The sequence below is a fragment of the Anguilla anguilla genome, chromosome 19 (assembly GCF_013347855.1).
Source record: "Anguilla anguilla isolate fAngAng1 chromosome 19, fAngAng1.pri, whole genome shotgun sequence".
Taxonomy (NCBI): domain Eukaryota; kingdom Metazoa; phylum Chordata; class Actinopteri; order Anguilliformes; family Anguillidae; genus Anguilla; species Anguilla anguilla.
Genome location: NC_049219.1, coordinates 15,106,794 through 15,131,793, shown reverse-complemented (window position 1 = coordinate 15,131,793; position 25,000 = coordinate 15,106,794). Strand labels below are relative to the sequence as shown.

The following is a 25,000-nucleotide window of genomic DNA, read 5'->3' as shown; positions in this document are numbered from 1 at the left end:
CGTTAGCTTACTGCTGATGCATCTTTAGCAGACGCCAGACCCATACAGAAACCGAACACTGCTCTGCCCCCCCTCCCCGCCCCCCTTGCCCCAGACCCGTACAGCATCGCCCCCTCCCTTCCCCTGGGAGTCCGCAGTGAGCTCACAGTTTCCGAAAAACCCACTCACACCCTCCTAAAAATGACACGGTCAGACAGCGATCAGGAAGTGCTCATCTGTCTGGCAGCAGGAAAAAAACCAAATCCTGGGGGCTTTCTGAGAATGGGCCTGAGCTGTGCATCTCAGACGAGCTGTACGCCATCTTTACATCACAGCGTTGGCTGCCCCCTACTGTCTAACCTAAGCAACAGCGAGACATTTTTCTAATGGCAGTTGAACTGTTGTCATGGTTATCTATATGACAAAGCAGATGATCACACTGTGCAGACATTGTCATTGTACTCCGTGTTTGTTTAAATATGTGCCATATCCGGCTGTATTAATGCACTGTGTGTAACAAAGTCCCTCTGGATGAGAGTGCGTTCTAAAAGCTGAAAGTAAGTGCAGTCCCCTTGGAGTAATTAGTCCAGTGTGACGAGTGTACTGTTTAATTGGGGAGAATGGTTTGTTAATTACCCAGTGCACCCCACTGTGATTTCACAGGTAAGGAACTGGAACAAAAGTCCTGCTGATGCAAATGATACATACCTTTCACAGATTACAGCAATACAGAAGCTTTGCTCTAGATGAGCTGCTTTTAGCTCTGGGACAATGTGAGAGAGTGTGTGTGTGTGTGTGTGTGTGTGTGTGTGTGTGTGTGTGTGTGCGCGCCTCTTTAACCCTCCCATCTGAAGAGCACAACGTGGTGCCTTCAGCTTCTCCCTGGGGGGGGCAGATATAATAAGAACTTTTAAATGTTGTTGTGTTGTGGTGGCACTCCCTCCTAACTGAAAAACCATTCAAAACCATTTTTCTTTAAGTAGATATGTTAAAAGGTTTTTATTTCCTGCGTAGGCACACTGCTGTGCTCTTAATGTGACCAGGGTTTCACAGTGAGTGTGAGCGTGTTGCTCTTGTGTTTCCTGTTTGTGCACAAAGTGTGCCAACAGTGAGTTCCTGTGTGCTTAGGATGTTCATAAACAAACACTTGTTGAATTCGGGTGGTTTTGACAGTTGGTGGACTGCTCTGGGAATGGTACTGCGGTAAGTTCTGTTCTTACACGAGCGCACGTGTTATCCCCCCCCGCCCCCGCAGGTGGCGCAGGAGAGCATCATGAACAAGATGAGTCCGTCCAACCTGGCCTGCGTCTTCGCGGTCAACCTGATCTGGCCTCCGCACGACTCCGTGTCCCTCCGGGCGCTCACCCCCCTCAACATATTCACCGAAATCCTGGTGGAGCACTACCGCACCGTGTTCGGGTCCCGCTCCGCACCCGGGGAACTCCTGCCCTGAGGAGGCCGGCCTGCTGACGGAGTTCTCCGGCCCCCGGCCCCTCCGGCCCAGGCCTCCGCCCGGACCTCACACTACAGCTGCAGCGACAAACTCCTGGCCGCCCGTCAGACTGAGATCAGAGAATGTGAACATTTTTACAGGAAATGACGCTTTGGCTATGCCACCTTGTTAAAATTGAAATGGCATAGACTGACGGTGAAAGATAGCGATAAATTGTGTTGTTAACGTGCCAACGTTCAGCAACGTAGGAGGAGTAACGGAATAACCTCAGCCACATTAGCCTAAAGCGTAGCACACTGCGTCAACTGTCCGACTTCCTGGACCCCCAAGACAGCGGGAAAAAGGTCTTGGGGGATATTCATAAGCCGACCCGGGAGCCGAGATACACACAGCTTCATCTAAGGTAACGTTGCACTGACATCGCTGGACTTGCTAGCCTGGTTAACATGCATATTCGATTGCACTTGGTTATAATGTGTTGCCAAATAATTACGCTCACTTCCTTTGCTTTGCCTCGATGTTACTAGTTACCAATTGAATGCCCTGTTGAATGCCCTTAAAGCAGTGGTCTTCAGCCCTGGTCCTGGAGAGCTACAGGGTCTGCTGGTCTGAGACCCTGTGGCTCTCCAGGACCAGGGTTGGAGACCACTGCCTTAAAGAAAAATGTAAGAAAATTATTTTTTTTTAAATTAAATTTAAATTAAATTTAAATGGAGGGTGGGACCTAGATGAATTCTCAAATTTACTTACAAAAGGAAAAAATGAATTTAAATCTAAATTACAGGAAATAAATATATATATATATTTTTTTTAAATAATAAAAAATATTTTAAAAATATTTTAAAAAACAAATAATTAAAAAAATATTTTAAAAGCACTAGAGGGTGGGACCTAGGCAAATTCCATTTGGTGTCGTGTGTGCATGACGTGTGTTCTTGTCACCTGGCCACTGCAGTAACCTGACTGGGTCGCGCAATGTATGTATGTAATGTATGTGAGCACTAAACTCAACAGAGGGACTGGGGGAGCTTGAGAGAGTGATCTATTTCAGTGTTCTTACAGCATCCAACTGATGTTATTGTTATAAGCAATGCTGATTTAACCCACCGACTGAGAATTCCACATAAAATTGGCCAGTCCTGTCAGACAAAGTACACTTTACATGTGACCAGCTTAAACCCCTTGATATGTTTTTGAATAAATGGATTTTGTTCATATTCTTGGTATGAAGTGTTTGGTTTATACCGTGGGCTAACCTCTGATATACTCACGGGGGAAAAAAGAAAAATTACTTTCCATTCCATTATTTATTATTGGCAACAGTTTATTTTTATTTGTAAATGAGACAATATGTTCTGTATTTTAAGCAGAGTGTCTGTGATTTTAAATGGGATAATAAATTAATTTGTACACTAATACATCACTCTTGTTGATGCGTGTGTTTGTCCTGCTCATTATTTGCAGAAAAATCACTGGCTCTACCATCAGGCAGAGACTTATTAATACACACAAAAATTAAGGTATAATAATTAGAAGTAGAAGTAAGTAGGTATAAGTAGAAGTAAGTAGAAAGGTATAATTAGAAGTAAGTAAGTAGAAGTAGAAGTAAGTAGAAAGGTATAATTAGAAGTAAGTAAGTAGAAGTAGAAGTAAGTAGAAGTAAGTAAGTAGAAGTAGAAGTAGGTAGAAGTAAGTAAGTAGAAGTAGAAGTAAGTAGGTATAATTAGAAGTAAGTAGAAGTAGGTATAATTAGAAGTAGAAGTAAGTAGGTATAATTAGAAGTAAGTAAGTAGAAGTAAGTAGAAAGGTATAATTAGAAGTAAGTAGAAGTAGAAGTAAGTAGGTATAATTAGAAGTAAGTAGAAGTAAGTAAGTAGAAGTAGAAGTAAGTAGAAAGGTATAATTAGAAGTAAGTAGAAGTAGAAGTAAGTATAAAGGTATAATTAGAAGTAAGTATAATTAGAAGTAAGTAGAAGTAGAAGTAAGTAGAAGTAAGTAAGTAGAAGTAGAAGTAAGTAGGTATAATTAGAAGTAAGTAGAAAGGTATAATTAGAAGTAAGTAAGTAGAAGTAGAAGTAAGTAGAAAGGTATAATTAGAAGTAAGTAAGTAGAAGTAGAAGTAAGTAGAAGTAAGTAAGTAGAAGTAGAAGTAAGTACAAGTAAGTAGGTATAATTAGAAGTAGAAGTAAGTAGAAGTAGAAGTAGGTATAATTAGAAGTAAGTAGAAAGGTATAATTAGAAGTAAGTAGAAGTAAGTAGGTATAATTAGAAGTAAGTAGAAGTAAGTAGGTATAAGTAGAAGTAGAAGTAAGTAGAAAGGTATAATTAGAAGTAAGTAAGTAGAAGTAGAAGTAAGTAGAAGTAAGTAAGTAGAAGTAGAAGTAAGTACAAGTAAGTAGGTATAATTAGAAGTAGAAGTAAGTAAGTAGAAGTAGAAGTAAGTAGGTATAATTAGAAGTAAGTAGAAAGGTATAATTAGAAGTAAGTAGAAGTAAGTAGGTATAAGTAGAAGTAAGTAGAAAGGTATAATTAGAAGTAAGTAAGTAGAAGTAGAAGTAAGTAGAAGTAAGTAAGTAGAAGTAGAAGTAAGTAGGTATAATTAGAAGTAAGTAGAAGTAGGTATAATTAGAAGTAGAAGTAAGTAGGTATAATTAGAAGTAAGTAGAAAGGTATAATTAGAAGTAAGTAGAAGTAAGTAGGTATAAGTAGAAGTAAGTAGAAAGGTATAATTAGAAGTAAGTAAGTAGAAGTAGAAGTAAGTAGAAGTAAGTAAGTAGAAGTAGAAGTAAGTAGGTATAATTAGAAGTAAGTAGAAGTAGGTATAATTAGAAGTAGAAGTAAGTAGGTATAATTAGAAGTAAGTAAGTAGAAGTAAGTAGAAAGGTATAATTAGAAGTAAGTAAGTAGAAGTAGAAGTAAGTAGGTATAATTAGAAGTAAGTAGAAGTAAGTAGAAGTAGAAGTAAGTAGAAAGGTATAATTAGAAGTAAGTAGAAGTAGAAGTAAGTATAAAGGTATAATTAGAAGTAAGTAAGTATAATTAGAAGTAAGTAGAAGTAGAAGTAAGTAGAAGTAGAAGTAGGTATAAGTAGAAGTAGGTATAATTAGAAGTAGAAGTAAGTAAGTAGAAGTAGAAGTAAGTAGGTATAATTAGAAGTAAGTAGAAAGGTATAATTAGAAGTAAGTAAGTAGAAGTAGAAGTAAGTAGAAGTAAGTAGGTATAATTAGAAGTAAGTAGAAGTAGGTATAATTAGAAGTAAGTAAGTAGAAGTAGAAGTAAGTAGGTATAATTAGAAGTAAGTAAGTATAATTAGAAGTAAGTAGAAGTAGAAGTAAGTAGAAGTAGAAGTAGGTATAAGTAGAAGTAGGTATAAGTAGAAGTAGGTATAATTAGAAGTAGAAGTAAGTAAGTAGAAGTAGAAGTAAGTAGGTATAATTAGAAGTAAGTAGAAAGGTATAATTAGAAGTAAGTAAGTAGAAGTAGAAGTAAGTAGGTATAATTAGAAGTAAGTAGAAGTAAGTAGAAGTAGAAGTAAGTAGAAAGGTATAATTAGAAGTAAGTAGAAGTAGAAGTAAGTATAAAGGTATAATTAGAAGTAAGTAAGTATAATTAGAAGTAAGTAGAAGTAGAAGTAAGTAGAAGTAGAAGTAGGTATAAGTAGAAGTAGGTATAATTAGAAGTAGAAGTAAGTAGAAGTAGAAGTAGGTAGGTATAATTAGAAGTAAGTAGAAAGGTATAATTAGAAGTAAGTAAGTAGAAGTAAGTAGGTATAATTAGAAGTAAGTAGAAGTAAGTAGAAGTAGAAGTAAGTAGAAAGGTATAATTAGAAGTAAGTAGAAGTAGAAGTAAGTATAAAGGTATAATTAGAAGTAAGTAAGTATAATTAGAAGTAAGTAGAAGTAGAAGTAAGTAGAAGTAGAAGTAGGTATAAGTAGAAGTAGGTATAATTAGAAGTAGAAGTAAGTAAGTAGAAGTAGAAGTAAGTAGGTATAATTAGAAGTAAGTAAGTAGAAGTAGAAGTAAGTAGGTATAATTAGAAGTAAGTAAGTAGAAGTAGAAGTAAGTAGGTATAATTAGAAGTAAGTAGAAGTAAGTAGAAGTAGAAGTAAGTAGAAAGGTATAATTAGAAGTAAGTAGAAGTAGAAGTAAGTATAAAGGTATAATTAGAAGTAAGTAAGTATAATTAGAAGTAAGTAGAAGTAGAAGTAAGTAGAAGTAGAAGTAGGTATAAGTAGAAGTAGGTATAATTAGAAGTAAGTAGAAGTAGAAGTAAGTATAAAGGTATAATTAGAAGTAAGTAAGTATAATTAGAAGTAAGTAGAAGTAGAAGTAAGTAGAAGTAGAAGTAGGTATAAGTAGAAGTAGGTATAATTAGAAGTAGAAGTAAGTAAGTAGAAGTAGAAGTAAGTAGGTATAATTAGAAGTAAGTAAGTAGAAGTAGAAGTAAGTAGGTATAATTAGAAGTAAGTAAGTAGAAGTAGAAGTAAGTAGGTATAATTAGAAGTAAGTAGAAGTAAGTAGAAGTAGAAGTAAGTAGAAAGGTATAATTAGAAGTAAGTAGAAGTAGAAGTAAGTATAAAGGTATAATTAGAAGTAAGTAAGTATAATTAGAAGTAAGTAGAAGTAGAAGTAAGTAGAAGTAGAAGTAGGTATAAGTAGAAGTAGGTATAATTAGAAGTAGAAGTAAGTAAGTAGAAGTAGAAGTAAGTAGGTATAATTAGAAGTAAGTAGAAAGGTATAATTAGAAGTAAGTAAGTAGAAGTAAGTAGGTATAATTAGAAGTAAGTAGAAGTAAGTAGAAGTAGAAGTAAGTAGAAAGGTATAATTAGAAGTAAGTAAGTATAATTAGAAGTAAGTAGAAGTAGAAGTAGGTATAAGTAGAAGTAGGTATAATTAGAAGTAGAAGTAAGTAAGTAGAAGTAGAAGTAAGTAGGTATAATTAGAAGTAAGTAGAAGTAAGTAGGTATAATTAGAAGTAAGTAGAAGTAAGTAGAAGTAAGTAAGTATAATTAGAAGTAAGTAGAAGTAGAAGTAGAAGTAGGTATAAGTAGAAGTAGGTATAATTAGAAGTAGAAGTAAGTAAGTAGAAGTAGAAGTAAGTAGGTATAATTAGAAGTAAGTAGAAGTAAGTAGGTATAATTAGAAGTAAGTAAGTAGAAGTAGAAGTAAGTAGAAGTAAGTAGGTATAATTAGAAAATCAATAATTATTTGACAAGACTATTCTTCTTTCATTCTTACCAAACCGCAAAATTTCTTCTGTCTCCGACACATAACCCATCCTTGCGCTCTCTGATTTTTCGGGGGGGGCCCACGCCACCATGCCCCCCCCTTCACTCACACGTCTCACTCACGCCTCTCCCCCACCCTTGGGGACCTCCAACGTTGCTCAGGTGCGGCACTCGGGGAATCGAACCATCAACCTCTACCTCCTGAGGATCGGTCCAACCACCTGCGCCACAGACTCCTTCGCACTCATCTCCCTTTTTTTTGCGCATTTATACTTCACAACGGACCAAAGCTGCACAAACTGAAAGTTGGGCTACTGCTGGATTCGAGCCGACAACCCCCATACTACTGAAGCGGCAGCGCAACCTCTTACGCCACAGAGTCTCTTGCATTTATTTTTCTTTTTTTTTGCGCATTTATCTAAATCATAATGGAACAAAGCTGCGCAAACTGCAAGTTGTGCCGCTGCTGGATTCAAAGCAGCAACCTTCATACTTCTGAAGCGGTAGCCCAACCACTTGCGCCACAGAGCCACCTGCATTTGTCTTTCTTTTTTTTGCGCATTTATCTAAATCACAACGGACCAAAGCTGCGCAAACTGAAAGTAGGGCCGCAGAGCCCTTTGCATTTGAACAGTATTTTTCTACCTACTTACACAGCAGAATTGACAAAAGAGGAACAAATTGAATGGACGGCATGGCGAGCAAACCGTTGACCTGCACCACTGTATCTTCCGGTTGACTGTTTGGCTTTCCTTTAGTGACCTCAGCCCAATTGAACACTTGTGGGACCAGCTCGGGTGTGCTGTACATGCTAGAGTGACCAACGCAACCACGTTGGCTGACCTGCGATTAACCCTGGTTGAGGAATGGAATGCCATCCCAGAGCAATGCGTGACCAGGCTGGTGGCCAGCATGAGGGGGTGGTGCCAGGCTGTTGTGGCTGTGTATGGTTCTTCCACATGCTACTGAGGCTCCTGACTGTTTCAACAGGCTTTCCAATGATATAACATACAATGCTATTAATACAGTGACAACAGATAGGACCGACCAAACACAAATTTCCAAACTTTTTTTGAGGAGTTTATAAAATCCCATATAATCAAGCTCATGTTGGTTTGATATGAATGAAAGGCATTGCGGCCGGTATTGTGACACAAAATATTCAGAAAGTGCATATTGACAGTTGTGATAATGCATTAAATGAATTGTGGGTCATGTACTTATGCATATTAGTTAACCATAATGCATTCTGTCTATTTTTACACAAGTGTGAATGCACGATATTTTATGCATGTAGCAACAAGTATCCTACAATTCAACAGCTGTAATTTAAATCTTAATAGGTGCACTTTGCGTCCAGTAAAGCAATTGCAGGTTCATTTTTATTTTTTGTAACCAAAAACTGGTGTTAGTATAATCCTACTTAGATTGACACAACTAATATGAAATACTTTATCAACGAACATTTTTGCAGTATTCAAATGTTCACGAGGTATAATGTTTATTTAGAAGTACTACGAGTATCCAAACCGAGAACCTGAGATGCGAATAACGGTCTGTTTCTGAACACAGGCAGGCTCGCGCGCAAGCAAAGCCGGAATGGTTAAACTCTCGTTACTTCCCCATCCTTTACTCACCGCTTCAAATTTTCCCAATTCAACACCGAAAAAGTGAGACCGCTCTTCTTCATCCACCAAAGTTCCATCAATCAATTTTAATGCATTATAAAGAAGAAAAAACTACATTGGCATAAGACAAACACTTTCCTATACATACTATCCACTGGACAGTCCCTTATTAATGACAACGAAAAAACACTATTTCAACAGTCCCAAAGACATTTCCATCTAAAATCAACAGTGCTGTCTTCTCTCTGCTAACCCACTCTTTCTGGCAATAAATAAATAAATAAATAAATAAATAAAAATACAAATACATTGAACATTGCAAGCCACGTCAAATGCATAATTGGCGAACAATAACCGTAGTAGTATTTCAAATGTTTTTCCTCCTTTTTTCTTTGTTCATTGATAAAAGAATATAAAAACATTTTGTTCAACGTAGTGTCGAGTTGTATTAAAATAGATCTGTAAAGCAGTGCACAGTTTCTCCCGGAGAATTCGGCATGGGGCGGAAGGAGCCTGGTATACGTTTCAGAGAGCCAACGCGTAAGAGCGCGTCCTTGCCGTGACGTGATGTGGTGCACTGATATGGTTATTTTCTATTTATTATTCAAACATATCCCTCCTCCCCCCTGGTGGATGAGTTTTGCTTTCCTGTCACAGTAACCGGTACTCAGGTCGTACAACTAGAGCCTGTGCAGTATCCTTGACGTACCGTTGCTGAGCAACACTGGGGGGAAAAATCCAGCAAATCCACAATTTTGTTGAGCGAATGATATGCGTTGGATGCCGTTTACATTCTTGCATCTGCTGTATATCCTTCTATCTATATCAGTATTAACAGTCAATGTGTTTGTATTGAGTATAATTTTCTGTACGATGAAACAAAACGATATGAAAAAGGTCCCTTGGTCCTGTGTGTTGTCCATGAAACAAAGAACAATGCGAGAAGACGCACAAAATCTGTATTAAAATAGTAACAACTGCCTGTTTTTTCGTTCCAAATGTTAACACTCAAATGCATTGAAACCTTTCGCATTGAATTAAGGTGTCACTCCCTATTGAGGGATTTTCCTGTTGGAAGACCCAAAACATGCTTCTAAATGTAAGATATTTTATATTGTTCATATATCATCACACAAATTGTCATTTTTGTTGTACATTGAAAGCCCTTGGGTTTAAATACATGCAATTAATTGGGCGTCGTGTCAGAAAATCTTTGCATTATGATAAGGCCTTGGGGGTCCCGAAGCAAATACAGAATCCACTACAGTTACTGTATATTTAATTCAGTAAGGTGGGCATTGCACAACGACGGGTAAATTTAACCCTTACATAAAAAGAATCTATTAAACGAACTGTGGAGTCTAAATTATTTTGGGACACTGCTGCGAGGCACCCCATGCCGAAAAAATACATTTGAAATGTTTTTTTCTGTAATGGACAGATGTATGTTCGTTGGATGTAGCACAACTGTCCATCAAACAAAAGATGCACGTGAACTACCAGAACGTCAGTTGGGTGGATGTGTAATCTGTCAACCTCCCAGTTATCATATTAAAGAGAAATCTGCGTGCGTTTGTCTCGAGCAGTGCGTACCCATTTTCTTAAACGAAATATTTAGTAATCTGATGTTTGTTCGCGGACATTTGGGGGGGGGGGGGGGGGGGGGGGGGGGGGGGTTAAGTTAGTTTTTTCCTCTATCAATTCACTGAACTTATTTGTACGAACAGCTGTCTGGGCAGGGATACTGCATTATTTCACATTTCTTAAATTAAAAAATCCAGTAAATACTTAAGCAAAAAATCAAATCAAATCGCTTTAGTTGTCAAGCACGTCCCACCACAGGGGGTCCATTTAGAGTGAGAGACACCGCTTTCTGGCGGTTAATTGGATAACTGCACTGAGTAAAATCCGGAACAGGTTTTTTTCTCTCTCTTTATATCTATGTGTGTGTAACTTATATGTATGTATTTAAGTATAGCCTATAAGAGAACCTTAGAGGTTTCACTTAGTCCTACATTGAGGCAGTGTTCATTTGCAATGTATAGTAGACACACAAAAAAAAAATATCCTTCAAATCACTTAGACACTTAGCTCAGCGATAATAACATCTCACTTACTGAAGCAAAAAACAAAAAACAAAAAAAAAAAAAACAGGTAGGCAGGGAAAATTATAAGGGGAAAGAATCTGCAAAGACGACGGAGGTCCCAGTACAAAAATGTTAAGAATTTTTTTTTGGCATAATCTCTATACTGGTGATAGGAGGTAATGGACAGAGAATCACGCACTTATAAGAACACAAAAAAACCGTAAAAAAAAAAAAAAAAACGTCTGTGTTTAGCTGCACCGGTCATAAGAGCTCCAGCCGGCAGCTGCGTGATTCCTAAACGGCCGAAAGAAAAGACGGAAGGACCTGCAAGAACAATACAACATCTGTACAGCAAACCCTCCTTCGCTACCTCCATTCGCTTTATCAACAGGCATCGGCATGAAAATACTAAATTCTCCACTAGAAATGCTAAATTCTGTCTTCTTTTTTTTAAATACTTTTTTGATCTCAACTATATTAATACTGAAAAAAGTTATTCTCTGTTTTGTTTTGAAGGCTCATAAGATTCATACATACACAATGAAAAAATTTCCCCTTCCCCACTTTCACCTGAATTAATATGGCGAACATTGTTCATAGGAGGATAAGAACAAGTATCATAACAAGTACTTGGATATATCAATGTACAGTCCTTTTCAATTTTATATTATTTTCATTTCTCTGACTACTACAACAAGTTGCTAAAGTTCTCCCCCCTTATATGCCGAACAATTATTATTGTTAAAAAAAAAAACAAATCTTTGCTCGCCTCACAGAATACTTATTTTTTTCCATATATCCGGGACAGGCATTATTATTCATAAATACATTAAGGCCAAGAATATTCATAAATAAAAAAACAATTAGTAAAAAAAATATTGTAAGCACTGAAGGTGTTGGGTTTATAAAATACTTGTCTGGAACCATGTGTGGGATATATCGTTTGGCCACGAAGGTTCCTGAAGCCTCCTCATTGGTTGAATGTTTTTTTCCTTTACTAAATGAATACCTTTTCAATTGTCCATCAAACATTTAAAAAGGAAAAAAAAAAAAAAAAACTTTTGTAAGCTTGTTTTTATTTTGGAGTATACGCAAAAGGGTAGTGAGCCAAGAATTTGGCAAGGGGGCCAGTCGGTTCAGGAGGGCTGTGTGTGAGTGTCGGGGGGGGGATCAGTTGTTGCCTTGGGTGTGGGGCACGCTTTTCTGCAGTAGCGGTGCGGTGGCAGCAGGGGGCGACGCAGACGCGCCGGCGGGTTTGATCCAAGGCAAGGAGAGCAGGGAGGCCCCGGTGGTGGTGGTGGCCGTCATGGTGACCTGGATGACCTGGTCCCTCTGAATGAGCCGGACCAGGGCTTTTAGGCGCTCCAGGGAGGCCTGGGTGTCCCTCTGCCGTCCCAGAAGGCTCTCCTTCAGCTCCATGCATTCCTGCGGGACGAGAGACAAAAGCCACCGTTCGCGTTTCCCAACTCCTGTCAGGACGCTCACCGCTCAGCAGCTCTGTCCAATCAACTGTAACAGCGCTGTGCTAACACTGAAGCGGCTTTTCAGACGAGTGTTTATCAGGCCAGCGAGGACACGGGTGAAGTCCTGAAGCCTGTTTCAGACGCTGCGTTTTGAGGTGGCGCTTTGTGTTTCTCTCGGACTGAGCGGGCGTAAGCATTAGGGTCACGCGCTGCCTACCGTGATGGCGTGGCTCAGCCTCGCGTCCTGCTCGTCCAGCGCCGCCCACTCCTCCTTCAGCTCGCCGTTCCTCCTCATCAGCCTCCTCTTCTCCTCCTCCCGCACTGCACACACAGAGCACAGGCCCGCTCAGTGCCCTCGCCCTCGCCCTCGCCCTCGCCCTCGCCCTCGCCCTCGCCCTCGCCCTCGCCCTCGCCCTCGCCCTCGCCCTCGCCCTCGCTCTCACTCTCACTCTCACTCTCACTCTGCACCAATATATCCCCCGAGCATATACCTCCCTGTGCAACAATGTCCACTATGTAATATGCCTTTAACTTTTATCTGAAACTTGAATATATGACATAAGTGACTGGTGCTCTTTTAAACCATACCTGTATTAGACCTGTATTAAAGCTTACCTGTACTAGAGCATACCTGTATTAGACCTGTACTAGGCATACCTGTATTAGACCTGTACTAGAGCATACCTGTATTAAAGCATACCTGTACTAGGCATACCTGTTTTGTGTGTCATGTAAGACTGAATGAAGCTCTGGGGCCACGATAGGTCTTTGTTTAGTACCTGGGAAGATAAAAAAGAAAATGAATTAATGAATTTCACCGGCAGCACAGGTAAGGGACTGAAGCCTTTAGCAGCAAAAGCTCAGTGACGTGCCAGCGACGCTAGTGCTAGACCAGCCCACCTTCTTCTGGCATTTGGGGCACATCCAGGGCCCCTTGGGTGGGGTCTTGAGGGGGGGCTGCAGGCAGTCGGGGTGGTAGGCGCGGGCGCAGCTGTGGCAGGGCTGGAGCTCTCCGTCCTCTTTGCACACGGCACAGATCTCCTCACGCTCCGAGTCCTCCTGTCACACACACACACACACACACAGCCCCGCCCCCCTTTAGTGACATCATCACCATCACCGCATGGGTGGCTCGTGAGTGCCTGCTCAAATGTGTGGGACCATGGACACACTGCAGTCTCATACAGACGCGTCTCTCTACAACTGCCTATGCAGCACTCCGGCTTTTATGAAGCATTCAAAATGGAAGTCTAACTATAGGTCTGTGTGATGTCTGTGTGGCAACCATCACAATCAGGTCCCAAAGTAAAAACCAAAGGACTAATGCCTGTGTGTGTGCGGCTACCTCTGTGTTTGTTTTCCACCTGACATCCAGACAAACTGAATCACTGAATAATACAGGGATCCTCAAACTTATCCAGAAAGGGGCGGTGTGGGTGCAGGCTTTAGTTTCAACTAAGCCGTCACACACCTGATTCAACTAATCGAACACAAGAGTCTTTGCTGAGGAGCTTGATTAGTAGAATGCACCCACAACCAGCCCTTTCAGACTGAGGACCGCAGCACTAATATAATGTACAAAAAAAACGGAACAGAGGTGAACACAGTCGGCCAATGGAACCTAGAACCTGAGACCCGGTCACTGGAAGAGCAGCCGGCTGCCACGGCAACGGCCTGAAGAATAAGATCGCTTATCTGGGGCTCGTGACGCCGCACAAACTTTTCAGCTTGCCATGAGAGAGAGGCCTCCGGGGCCAGGAGAACTGGACGGAAGGCGAGACATACTGAACGGGAGAAACACTCGACTGCAAAACTCGGTACAGCGCACACGCACACCGCGCACGCGCACACGCACACGCACACGCACACGCACACACACACACACTCACACACTCACACACGCGCGCACACACACGCACACGCACACGCACACACACACGCGCACACACACACAGGCTACATACCTTCCAGCAAAGATCCTCAGTGTCTAGCGTGCGGACATGAAGCAGAGAACAAGTTAGTAGCCGGCAACAGAAACACAGGGACCTAGCAGCAGGGTTAGCGAGGAAGCCATGCAATACTTCAGCTAATAACCACAGAGTGTTAGCCTAGCAGCGTGTGTGAATACACACATAATCACACGGTGTTAGCCTAGCAGTGTGTGTGAATACACACTGCCCCAAACAACTCAAATCAGCTAGTTTCCATTTTAAAAAATACAAAAAATTAGACAAAGATTCCATTGGCACTGGAGCTAAAGGATACTGACAATGCAGTGATGTTTGGTATAATGCGTCTTTATTTTGACTAAAGTTTGGCACCTCCTGCGCATCATACAGCTTCATAATGCAACTCAGACAGGTGTGAGACGTCTTACCTCGGGCTGACAGGAACATGGGGCTGCTCAGGTAATGTGAAGCAAGGCGTTTACGCTGGAAAACAAAATAAAAAGTATCAGGTGTCAGATGACCATTTTTCACCAGCGTGGCGGCACACGGGCTGTGATGGGTGCTGCTGGGCCCTCACCTCGGGTTCGAACAGGCCGCTGTAGGCCGGGTTGGCTGTGCTTCTTCTCTTCCTCTCCTGCCTCTTGCTCTGGATTTCTGCAATGAACAGAAACAATCAGGCTTCATTCACCGCCATTATACACACACACACACCCTTAACCTTAATCCCTCCCAGGGCACAGGCTTCACTCCACAACGTCTGCTCTCTCACACACACACACACACACAGATCAACCACTTCAGAACAGGCTCTTTTCCACATATGTACATTCCAGTTATCAGCCACAAAAATACCACGTTATAGCAATAATTATGCAATGTTAATGTTAAATAAACACATTAAAGACATTCACACACAAACTGTGCACACACACAAGCACAGACACACACATATAACCCTATATACACCCCACACACACACACACACACACACACAAACTGTGCACACACACACAAGCACAGACACACACATATACCCTATATACACCACACACACACACACACACAAACTGTGCACACACACACAAGCACAGACACACACATATACCCTATATACACCACACACACACACACACACAAACTGTGCACACACACAAGCACAGACACACACATATACCCTATATACACCACACACACACACACACACAGACAAACTGTGCACACACACAAGCACAGACACACACATATACCCTATATACACCACACACACACACACACACACACACACAAACTGTGCACACACACAAGCACAGACACACACATATACCCTATATACACCACACACACACACACACACACACAAGCACAGACACACACATATACCCTATATACACACACACACACACACACACACACACGCGTAAAGGCTAATTCTCACCTTCCAGGTGCTCTGTTGTGACCAGCCCGAGCGCCACCATGAAGGCAATTTTCTGCAGAAGAATAAAGGCGTCAGACGGCAGACAGACCGCGGAGCGTGAGGGGAGCAGTGCACAGGGAGACTGGGGGGAGAGGCCGCGGAGCGTGAGGGGAGCAGTGCACAGGGAGACTGGGGGGAGAGGCCGCGGAGCGTGAGGGGAGCAGTGCACAGGGAGACTGGGGGGAGAGGTCGCAAACGAGGGGTCCAGCTCGAGTACGATCGATGGAAAAATTAACCTTCTTGAGACCCAAAACGACGCCATGAGTGTTACTGATTTCATCCAATCACCTGTTTTCATGTGCAGATGATTACATTCTGATTGCACAAACAAGTCAGCTCAGTGTAGTTCCAACTATTATGGGGTTCAGTCCACCACAGCCTGAGGCGTCCTCTGTGGGGTTGAGGAGAAGGGTTCAGAGGTGGGGGGGGGGGGTTCAAAGAACTCCATTTCCCAGAAATCCCCTGTGCATGCACACAGAATGCAGAGAGGTCAAGGCCAGGGCAAGCACTCGTGATGAAGTCAGCACCTGGCTCATGAGTTATTCATCAGGAGCAGGGTCAGTAAGGCTGGGGGGTTAGGGGTGAGGATGGGGGGGGGGGTGGCAGGGCTGCATTTGAAGAGGAGGGTACTTCTGGTGGAAGAACAGCAGGTGTGTGACTGCTGCAGGTGAGACTATAATTCTAACAGGGTCATCTATTAAAAATTTTTAATAATGCATAAAATATTTACAAAAAAAATCTGTTCCCTGGTCCTCCGTGTATGCTGGCTGTTCATGCCAACCTCTCTGTTCGTCAGAACCATTTACAGAAAGCCCTGGTCTGTCAGGTCAGGCTCATTCACAGCGAGCCCTGGTCTGTCCGTTAGGCTCATGTACAGCGAGCCCTGGTTTGCAGTGATTCCTCCATCACTCCCCTGCTTTAGCAGATTTCAGCGCCGCGCAGGCTCAGCTCATTGCCATTGGCTCTGTCCTGGAGCTCTCTGTTTCCCCACAAAGGTGTGAATTTCAACCAGCGGCCGTCCGCGCTTTCAGCACCACGGGGTCTGGCTGATTCCAGCAGCACCCCCCGCCAACGAATCAGTTAAAGATGAAAGGAATCCCCTTTAAACTGAATCACTTGCCGCGGAACATCGCAGATAATTGAAAGCATTAGTACGAGAACTGATGCTAATTAATGTCTTTAAATTAATATTAATGGAATATTCGCTCTTCGTAACGTGAATATCTGCCTCTGACATCAGGGCCGTTTATGAAGGCAAATCGTCCCTCATCACACGCTAAAAATGTCTCATTAAAACTCAGCACCCGGTCGTACTTAATTAACTGCAATTACGCCGTACTTTGGAGGGCTAAGTTCCCTTTTTCTATTTTTGTCTGGTCTTTTCTTGGGACAGCAGGAAGGAATCGATCGCGAGCTTCTCGGGCGGGTTCCCCATGCAAGGCACTGGCGGGGGGGGGGGGGGGTGGGGGGGGGGGGGCGGGAGAGGCTGGGGTCCAGATTGGATAAACTGGGATTATCTCACTGGATAAAAGGATCAGTTAACTGACTCCAGCCAGAGGGATCAAAGAGACAACTGATCCCGTTTAAAGATGCCACCAATCAAGACTTGTTTAAATTTTTACATAAGTTAAACAAATAAAAGTTTGATATTTCACTGCTGCTGCAGTGCATGTGCTTGGATGCAAGCGGACGTTGATCCCGATGCTGTCCAGCCACGGCAGAGCTGGTGAAACCGGCGCACGCTAAGAGGCTAACGGGACGGCACCATTCCAGGGTTACTGTTCTGTCTCGCTGAGACTGCAAACGGGACTGCAGGCGCCAGGAATTCAGAGCTGTGGTTTCTGGGGAGGCTGGGGCGTGCTGGGCTGGGTTTGGGGTCAGGAGCCTCACCTCAGGGTCCTCCTCTCTCTTCTTTTTGGCTGGAGGGGAGGGGGAGGGGGAGGGGGAGGGCATGGCATCCCGGACGGGGCTGTTGGGCTGTGGCTGGGGCGAGGCGTGGGAGCTGCCAGGCGCCTGCGGCTGGATTATGATCACCTGCAAACGCAGGTAAACACAGGTAAATGCAGGTCAACACAGGTAAACGCAGGTAAACGCAGGTAAACGCATGTCAACACAGGTAAACGCAGGTCAACACAGGTAAACGCAGGTAAACGCAGGTCAACACAGGGTAACGCAGATCCGATGGGAGGTGGGTGAAAAAAGGTACAAACCAATGAATGTCTCAGCTCAGAATAGTTTTAATTTATTGTGCACATACAAGCATGCAAACGATCTGACTAATCGGTTGGAAAGGGACACAGCTTCTTCGCATTGTGTTAGGGAGATTAAATGATGTGTAATCAGTAGTCTAAGAAGAATAGTCTATTTTTTTCATTCTTACAACCATTAAATTTCTTCAACTAAGTCGCATCACCCATACTTGTGCTTTCCAAAATTTCAGGGGGGGCCATACTTCCCCTCCACCCTACCTCTCCCCCACCCTTGGGGACCTCCAACATTGCTCAGGTGGGGCACTCAGGGAATCGAACCATCAACCTCCACCTCCCGAGGATCGGTCCAACCACCTGCGCCACAGACTCCTTCGCACTCATCTACCTTTTTTTGCGCATTTATCTAAATCACAACGGACCAAAGCCGCATAAATTGAAAGAGAGCGTTGGGATTGAACCCCCAACCTCAATGTTGTCAGTCAAGAACCATCAACCTCTACCTCCTGAGGATCAGTCCAACCACCTGCGCCACAGAGCCTCTTGCATTTGTCTTTATTTTTTTTGCGCATTTATACATCACAACGGACCAAAGCTGCGCAAACTGAAAGTTGGGCCGTTGAGGGATTCAAAGCAGCGACCTCCATACTTCTGAAGCGGCAGCCCAACCGCTTGCGCCACAGATCCTGTTGCATTTATCTTTCTTTATTTCGCGCATTTACACATCACAACGGACCAAAGCACAAACGGTGAACGCAGGTCAACACAGGTAAACGTTGGGCAAACTCCACCTCCAAAACTCCCCAAATTTATTAAAAAAAATCGATCAAAATACAATTTAAAAAACCCAAGCACCAGGTAACTAAGCGCAGTGAGAACAGAGGCGTCCAATGAGGAGCAGGGGGCGGGGCCTGACCTTGCTGTCGGCGCTGAGCAGCAGGGGCTGGACCTTGACGGCCTCGCTGGCGGCGGCGGACGAGGCGGAGATGATGGCGTAGGCCACGCCCGCGCTGCTGATGGAGGCGGAGACGGGCTCCGGCTGCCCATTGGCCAGCGGCAGGGGGCCGGCCGTGCTGTTGGGCGTGGGGAGGGCGGGGCCCCCCGTCCGGGGGCTCACCACCGCCGTCACCCTCTGCAGGCCCGGCGGCCGAAGGGCCTGCTCCTGACTCGGGCTGTGAGGAAGGCTGTCTGGGATCAACGTCTTTGGCCTGACCTGGAGGGGGGAGGGGGGGAGACGGGAGGGGAGGGGCAAATGGGGCAAAACTGATCAATTACCCAAATGATTACTTGAGTAACTAACACTGCGGCAGTGAGCCATTTATCACGAACACACACACATACATCCCTGGCGTTCACAAAAACATTTTTCCCCACGAGTGACCACGAGGAACCGGGGATCCTGGATCCTACACGGAAAGGCCATTTAATACAGCTCTGCGCTCCCACAGCTACTGATGTGCTTCCTGCACTGGATCCATATGTTAAACACCGTCTCTCCTGACCAGTCTCTCACCAGTATCTATGGTCAGGGAAGTGGCAGCAACAGCACGGCCATTATGAGAAACTACCTCTGTACTGTACCCCCCCCCCACTGCCATCGCCAGCTGGAGGAAGACTTACAGTGGAGTATTTCGCTGTGACGTCTCGTAAATTAAAGCAACAGGGCTATATAAATATGGGTCACTCTCGACTGTCCCGCGCTGACGCCGGGGGGGGGGGGGGGGGGTTTCTGACTCTAACAGCCGGTCACTTTCAGTGGGGGGGGGGGGGGGGGACAGAGTGCCTCTTGGGGCTCCGCGCTGGTGTGTTTAGTCGAGTCGACAAATTTTATTAAAGTGGTCCAAGGTGCATTGAAGGCAAAGCATCTGATTTCTGAAGAGCAGAGATGTAGGGGTTACAGAGACACACACAGTTACAGTGGATACACAGGAAGGACACACACACACACACACACACACACACACACACACACACACAGATGTTGCAGTGTAAAATGTGACAGAGTAACTGCAGTCTGTGACGGGCTGTTAATCAGAGTTCTCCCACAGAGGCCGTTCTGTACCCAGTCTCAGATGTGTCATAATAGACCTCCACAGTTCAGCCCTACAAAGGCCAACGAGCTCTTAATCTGCCACGGTGTGTGCTGCCATCCTGTGGCCATTTAAATTACTGCAATGGAAAATAGTTACACCGCTTTGGAGTGGAAACTCCTTCACTGAATAAACAAACACCTGCCAATGATTAATCATTCTAGCGATACTTGGACATATATTAAATCTAAAGCAGTTATACAACAACACTGGGGAAGGGGGGAAATAATACCAACTTTATAATTTAAAAAAAAAAGGTTATGGCACTAACCAGAGACCAAAGCATTAAGAACACATTAGATGATTAAATTAACTGATGGAAAAGATCTTCAGTGTCAAAGTGCATTGTGGGATCCCAGCCCAGCGATACACTCCAGGGTGATGGGACCGCATGTCCCAGAGGGCTCTGCTTCTCTCTTATATTAATACGGGATGTTCCACTTTGTTGAACTGATTTCAAAAATAGGGGGTGGTGGGGGAAGGGGGCAGGGGGGTCCTACCTGAGGTAGCACGGTGGGGGCCTGAATGGCCAACCGGTGCAGAGAGCTGACCTGAGGCACCTTTAGGGGGACAGAGGTGAGGGTTCCCAGCATCTGCAGGAGAGAGAGAGACCAAACATACAAACATGCACATATTTACTGATTTACCATTGTTGTTGCTGTTATTGTTCTTATATATTTTCTTCATTATTTTAATATTATTTCGCATATTATTTATATCTATGCTTCGGCAGTAATTACATTTGTATTTCATGCCAATAATGCAACTTGAATTTGAGAGAGAGACAGGGAGAAAATGTCTGGGTCCAGGGTTCTGGGGGTGTGGCAGTTTGTGTACAGAGAGCAGCTGTTCCAAGCAGGGCCAGTGGCATTCAAAAGCTCAGGTGCCAAGATTAAAACCAAGAGTAAAATCAATTCTGAATTTTACTGGCCGCCAGGCCCCAGAGAGGGGGGTGAGGGGGGCAGACCGTTTGGCTTCAGTGGGATATTCCTGGCAGGCCCGTTTCACAAACTCTGCTATGGTTTCACAGGGGGACTCAACACCATAAAAGAGCTTGTTTTCCAGTCCACTGCAGACACCCGATTTTTTAAAGAATTTACACGATACAGATATTTAAAGAAGAGATGCAAAAAATGAAAAATTGCTATATATCCAGGAAATTGAACTGAAGCTGACTCAGTAGACCATACGCACTGCCTGTAGACCACGCGTGGTCAGTAGGCCGCATGCGCTGTCTGCAGCAGGCTGTCTCGCCCCCAGCAGACTGAGGGGTGTGTGTAACCCAGGCAGACTGAGGGGTGTGTATCGCTCCAGCAGACTGAGGGGTGTGTGTCTTGCCCAGGCAGACTGAGGGGTGTGTATTGCCCCCAGCAGACTGAGGGGTGTGTGTGTATCGCTCAGGCAGACTGAGGGGTGTGTATTGCCCCCAGCAGACTGAGGGGTGTGTGTGTATTGCCCCAGCAGACTGAGGGGTGTGTATCGCCCCAGCAGACTGAGGGGTGTGTATCACCCAGGTAGACTGAGGGGTGTGTATCACCCAGGTAGACTGAGGGGTGTGTATCACCCAGGTAGACTGAGGGGTGTGTATCACCCAGGTAGACTGAGGGGTGTGTATCACCCAGGCACACTGAGGGGTGTGTGTCGCCCAGGCAGACTGAGGGGTGTGTGTCGCCCAGGCAGACTGAGGGGTGTGTGTGTGTATCGCCCCAGCAGACTGAGGGGTGTGTATTGCCCCCAGCAGACTGAGGGGTGTGTATTGCCCCCAGCAGACTGAGGGGTGTGTATTGCCCCCAGCAGACTGAGGGGTGTGTATTGCCCCCAGCAGACTGAGGGGTGTGTATTGCCCCCAGCAGACTGAGGGGTGTGTATCGCCCCCAGCAGACTGAGGGGTGTGTGTCGCGCAGGCAGACTGAGGGGTGTGTATCGCCCCAGCAGACTGAGGGGTGTGTATCGCCCAGGCACACTGAGGGGTGTGTATCACCCAGGCACACTGAGGGGTGTGTGTGTGTGTGTGTGTGTGTGTGTGTTGCCCAGGCAGACTGAGGGGTGTGTGTCGCCCCCAGCACACTGAGGGGTGTGTATCGCGCACTTGACGGGCAGTGTGGGATTATGTCACACCGCACCAGCTGGCTCAGAGTCTGACCTTAGCAAGGTGAACCAGGATACCCTGCCAATAGACAGGATATTAATACACAGCCAGGCAGCCTTCCAGAACTCTCTCTCCCTCTGTCTCTCACCCATGCTCGCTAACATTACTCCACAGGCTGCAAGATTCCTGGAGTTCAACAGCCGTGTTGGACAGAAACCTTGAAACACACAGGCCCACAACAGCCCTGTTAATTGACTGAAAGCCAGCCTGTTAGATTAAAAAAATTCACAATATTTTTATTTGGCCAAGAGCAGCAATAACAGGACCACAGAATCAACAACTCTCCTCAAGTATCAAAATCATAGTTTCATAAACAAACAACTTTGTATTTAGCCAAATTCAATGAAATGGTCATAGAATTTCAAGCCTACTGATCTAATTGCAATCATACAGACAGATGACACTTCATACTAAAGGGCCAGGCTGTTTGTGGATAGTAAAAAAAGAAAGCAGCATCATTCAGATTTCAGTAAGTCAGTGCTATGATCAGAAATTTCTTCTCAAAATAGTGACAAAACCAGATCACTGGGAGGGAAGAAAAAAAAAAAAAAAACAATAAAAATAAAAAAAGGAGAACTCAAGCAGCTCTGCAATAAAGCAAGAGCCGACAGGTCCTCAGACACAAATCCCTTCAGTTCTGCTGTGCAATAGGGCTGGAGGTGGGAGGAAGGTTGGGAAAGGGGGAGGGGGGGAGGCTGTTCCCATGGCAACTGCCAAGATAAAATGCTAGCAGTGAAAAGGCATTCATTTTCGTAATTGTGCACTCCTTTTATAAACCAAAAAGCACCTTCGCTTAGGCCTCCCACAATGCCACGGGGTACGTGGCGGGCCCCAACGCCACGTCACCGCCCAGTGGCGTGAGCGCTTAGCAACGTGGGGGCGTTGGCCGTTACTTCAGCCAGACCGTAATTTCCACATAAACAACTTCAACATTTATAAAAAATAAAAAAAATTTTAAAAAGCCCTTTCCATCCCTTCCTGAGCACTGCAGCAGCGAACTCGCTCACCCATTCACCACTCCCGCCAAACGCCACCAGGGGGCAGTGTGAGCAGCCAGCCTCGCCCGGAAAGGCACCGAGAGCGCAGTTCTGATTGGCTGGCGCCTCCTCCATGTGCTCTGTATTTATACTGAAGTACGGTGGCTCGGCCATGGCACGTCACCACAAACCCAGCGCCGGTGTTTAGACCGGTCAGCCCGGCGTTCTCTAGTCCTGTTACAGCAGGTGTGTGTTCAGCTGAAGTGTTCACTTCCACAGGGAATCCAGCATTAGGAGGAGTATGTCATGCCTTCTCTAGAGCTACAGCAGATGTGACAGGTGACAACTTTTCTTTTTTTTTGCTCATAATTGCCGATCATTTCCACAAGTCGAAGCAGACAGCGAAATGTTGAATTTCATATCAAAACCAGCTCCTGCATCGATTCCCTGCTGAACATTTATGGCGTTAAGTTGCTCAGCAGCACATGTACAGCTGGCGCTGGGGCTGTGAAAATGCATCTCAGCAAAAGTCTCGGCGCATCCGTTTCTGTCTGCAGTCCCTTTAAAAGCTGAAACCTAAAGGCTGAAGAGGGACAGGTAAGTAACGTTTGTCCAAATATTGTGGAATGTATTGCAGAGTATTATGAAATTGTCAAATATATAATAGACCTTGAACCTAACATCATATATTAAAACGCTTGCTGTGGTCTTTTGACACCAAACTGGGAACAGAGAACACTTCCTTTTCAAGAATGAGATGCAGACACAGCACAGACAAATGTAAACAAAATTTACAACAGTGTGTGTGTGAGAGTGGATGTGTGTGTGTGTGTGTGTGAGAGAGAGAGTGTGTGTGTGTGAGTGTGTGTGTGAGTGAGAGAGGGGAACAGGCGCATGTGTGTGTCTGTGTGAGTGAGTGAGTGAGTGTGTGTGAGAGAGAGGGGAACATGCGTGTGTGTGTGTGTGTGTGAGAGAGAGGGGAACATGCGTGTATGTGTGTGTGTGTGTGTGTGTGTGAGAGAGAGTGTGTGTGTGTATGAGAGAGAGAGGGGAACAGGCGCGCGCGTGTGTGTGTGTGTGTGTGTGTGAGAGAGGGGAACAGGCGGGTGTGTGTGTGTGAGAGAGAGGGGAACAGGCGGGTGTGTGTGTGTGTGAGAGAGAGTGTGTGTGTGTGTGTGAGAGAGAGTGTGTGTGTGTGTGAGAGAGAGAGAGAGAGTGTGTGTGTGTGTGTGAGAGAGAGAGAGAGAGAGTGCGAGTGTGATGGAGAGGAACAGGCAGGTGTGTGTGTATGTGAGAGAGAGAGAGAGAGAGAGAGAGAGAGTGTGTGTGTGTGTGTGTGTGTGTGAGAGAGAGAGAGAGAGTGTGTGTGTGAGTGAGTGAGTGTGAGAGAGAGAGAGGGGAACAGGCGGGTGTGTGTGTGTGAGAGAGAGAGAGAGAGAGAGTGTGTGTGTGAGTGAGAGAGGGGAACAGGCGGGTGTGTGTGTGAGAGAGAGTGTGTGTGTGTGTGTGTGTGTGTGTGTGTGTGTGTGTGTGTGTGTGAGTGTGAGAGGGGAACAGGCGGGTGTGTGTGTGTGTGTGTGAGAGAGGGGAACAGGCGGGTGTGTGTGTGTGTGTGAGAGAGGAACAGGCGGGTGTGTGTGTGTGTGTGTGTGTGTGTGTGTGTGTGTGAGAGAGGGGAACAGGCGGGTGTGTGTGTGTGTGTGAGAGAGGAACAGGCGGGTGTGTGTGTGTGTGTGTGTGTGTGTGTGTGTGTGTGTGAGAGAGAGAGTGTGTGTGTGTGTGTGCACCAGTTCAGCGCTCCTCTGGCGGTGCTGCTGGGTGAGGCGCGGGCGCTGTGCCCGTCTAATTCATTTAGTGCAAAGTGAGCAGTTTGGAGCCTCTCCCCCGAGGGCCCACCAGCGTGGCAGTGCTGCCAAGGCCCAGACACGCGTGTGCTTACAATCTCCCCTACAGACACGCACACGCGTGTGCTTACAATCTCCCCTACAGACACACACACGCGCGTGCTTACAATCTCCCCTACAGACACACACACGCGCGTGCTTACATTCTCCCCTATGAGAGCTCTCTCCTACAGACACATGTACACACACACGCGTGCTTACATTCTCCCCTATGAGAGCACACACACACACACACACACACACACACACACACACACACACACACACACACACACACACACACACACACACACACACACACACACACACACACACACACACACACACACACACACACACACACACACACACACACACACACACACACACACACACACACACACACACACACACACACACACACACACACACA

General features: G+C 44.8%; 2 protein-coding genes across 6 annotated transcripts in view; one reads left to right on the top strand and one right to left on the bottom strand.

The window, feature by feature from the left end:
* The window catches only part of LOC118218814 (rho GTPase-activating protein 8-like), a 10,688-nt gene extending 7,836 nt beyond the window's left edge, over positions 1-2,852 (top strand). The window contains 1 exon segment of the mRNA XM_035401512.1: positions 1,235-2,852. Coding sequence (XP_035257403.1) covers positions 1,235-1,432 — 198 coding nt within the window. The 3' untranslated portion in view covers positions 1,433-2,852.
* A 7,248-nt stretch (positions 2,853-10,100) lies between these two features.
* The window catches only part of phf21b (PHD finger protein 21B), an 88,401-nt gene continuing 73,501 nt past the window's right edge, over positions 10,101-25,000 (bottom strand). For all 5 annotated transcript variants that reach the window (XM_035401737.1, XM_035401739.1, XM_035401741.1 and 2 more), the window contains 11 exons: positions 20,059-20,151; positions 18,385-18,681; positions 17,152-17,295; positions 15,223-15,274; positions 14,365-14,441; positions 14,216-14,270; positions 13,803-13,825; positions 12,739-12,897; positions 12,554-12,617; positions 12,056-12,159; positions 10,101-11,800 (listed from right to left, as the gene is read on the bottom strand). In XM_035401737.1, coding sequence (XP_035257628.1) covers positions 11,546-11,800; positions 12,056-12,159; positions 12,554-12,617; positions 12,739-12,897; positions 13,803-13,825; positions 14,216-14,270; positions 14,365-14,441; positions 15,223-15,274; positions 17,152-17,295; positions 18,385-18,681; positions 20,059-20,151 — 1,323 coding nt within the window. In that variant the 3' untranslated portion in view covers positions 10,101-11,545. The remainder of the gene's footprint in view (positions 11,801-12,055; positions 12,160-12,553; positions 12,618-12,738; positions 12,898-13,802; positions 13,826-14,215; positions 14,271-14,364; positions 14,442-15,222; positions 15,275-17,151; positions 17,296-18,384; positions 18,682-20,058; positions 20,152-25,000) is intronic.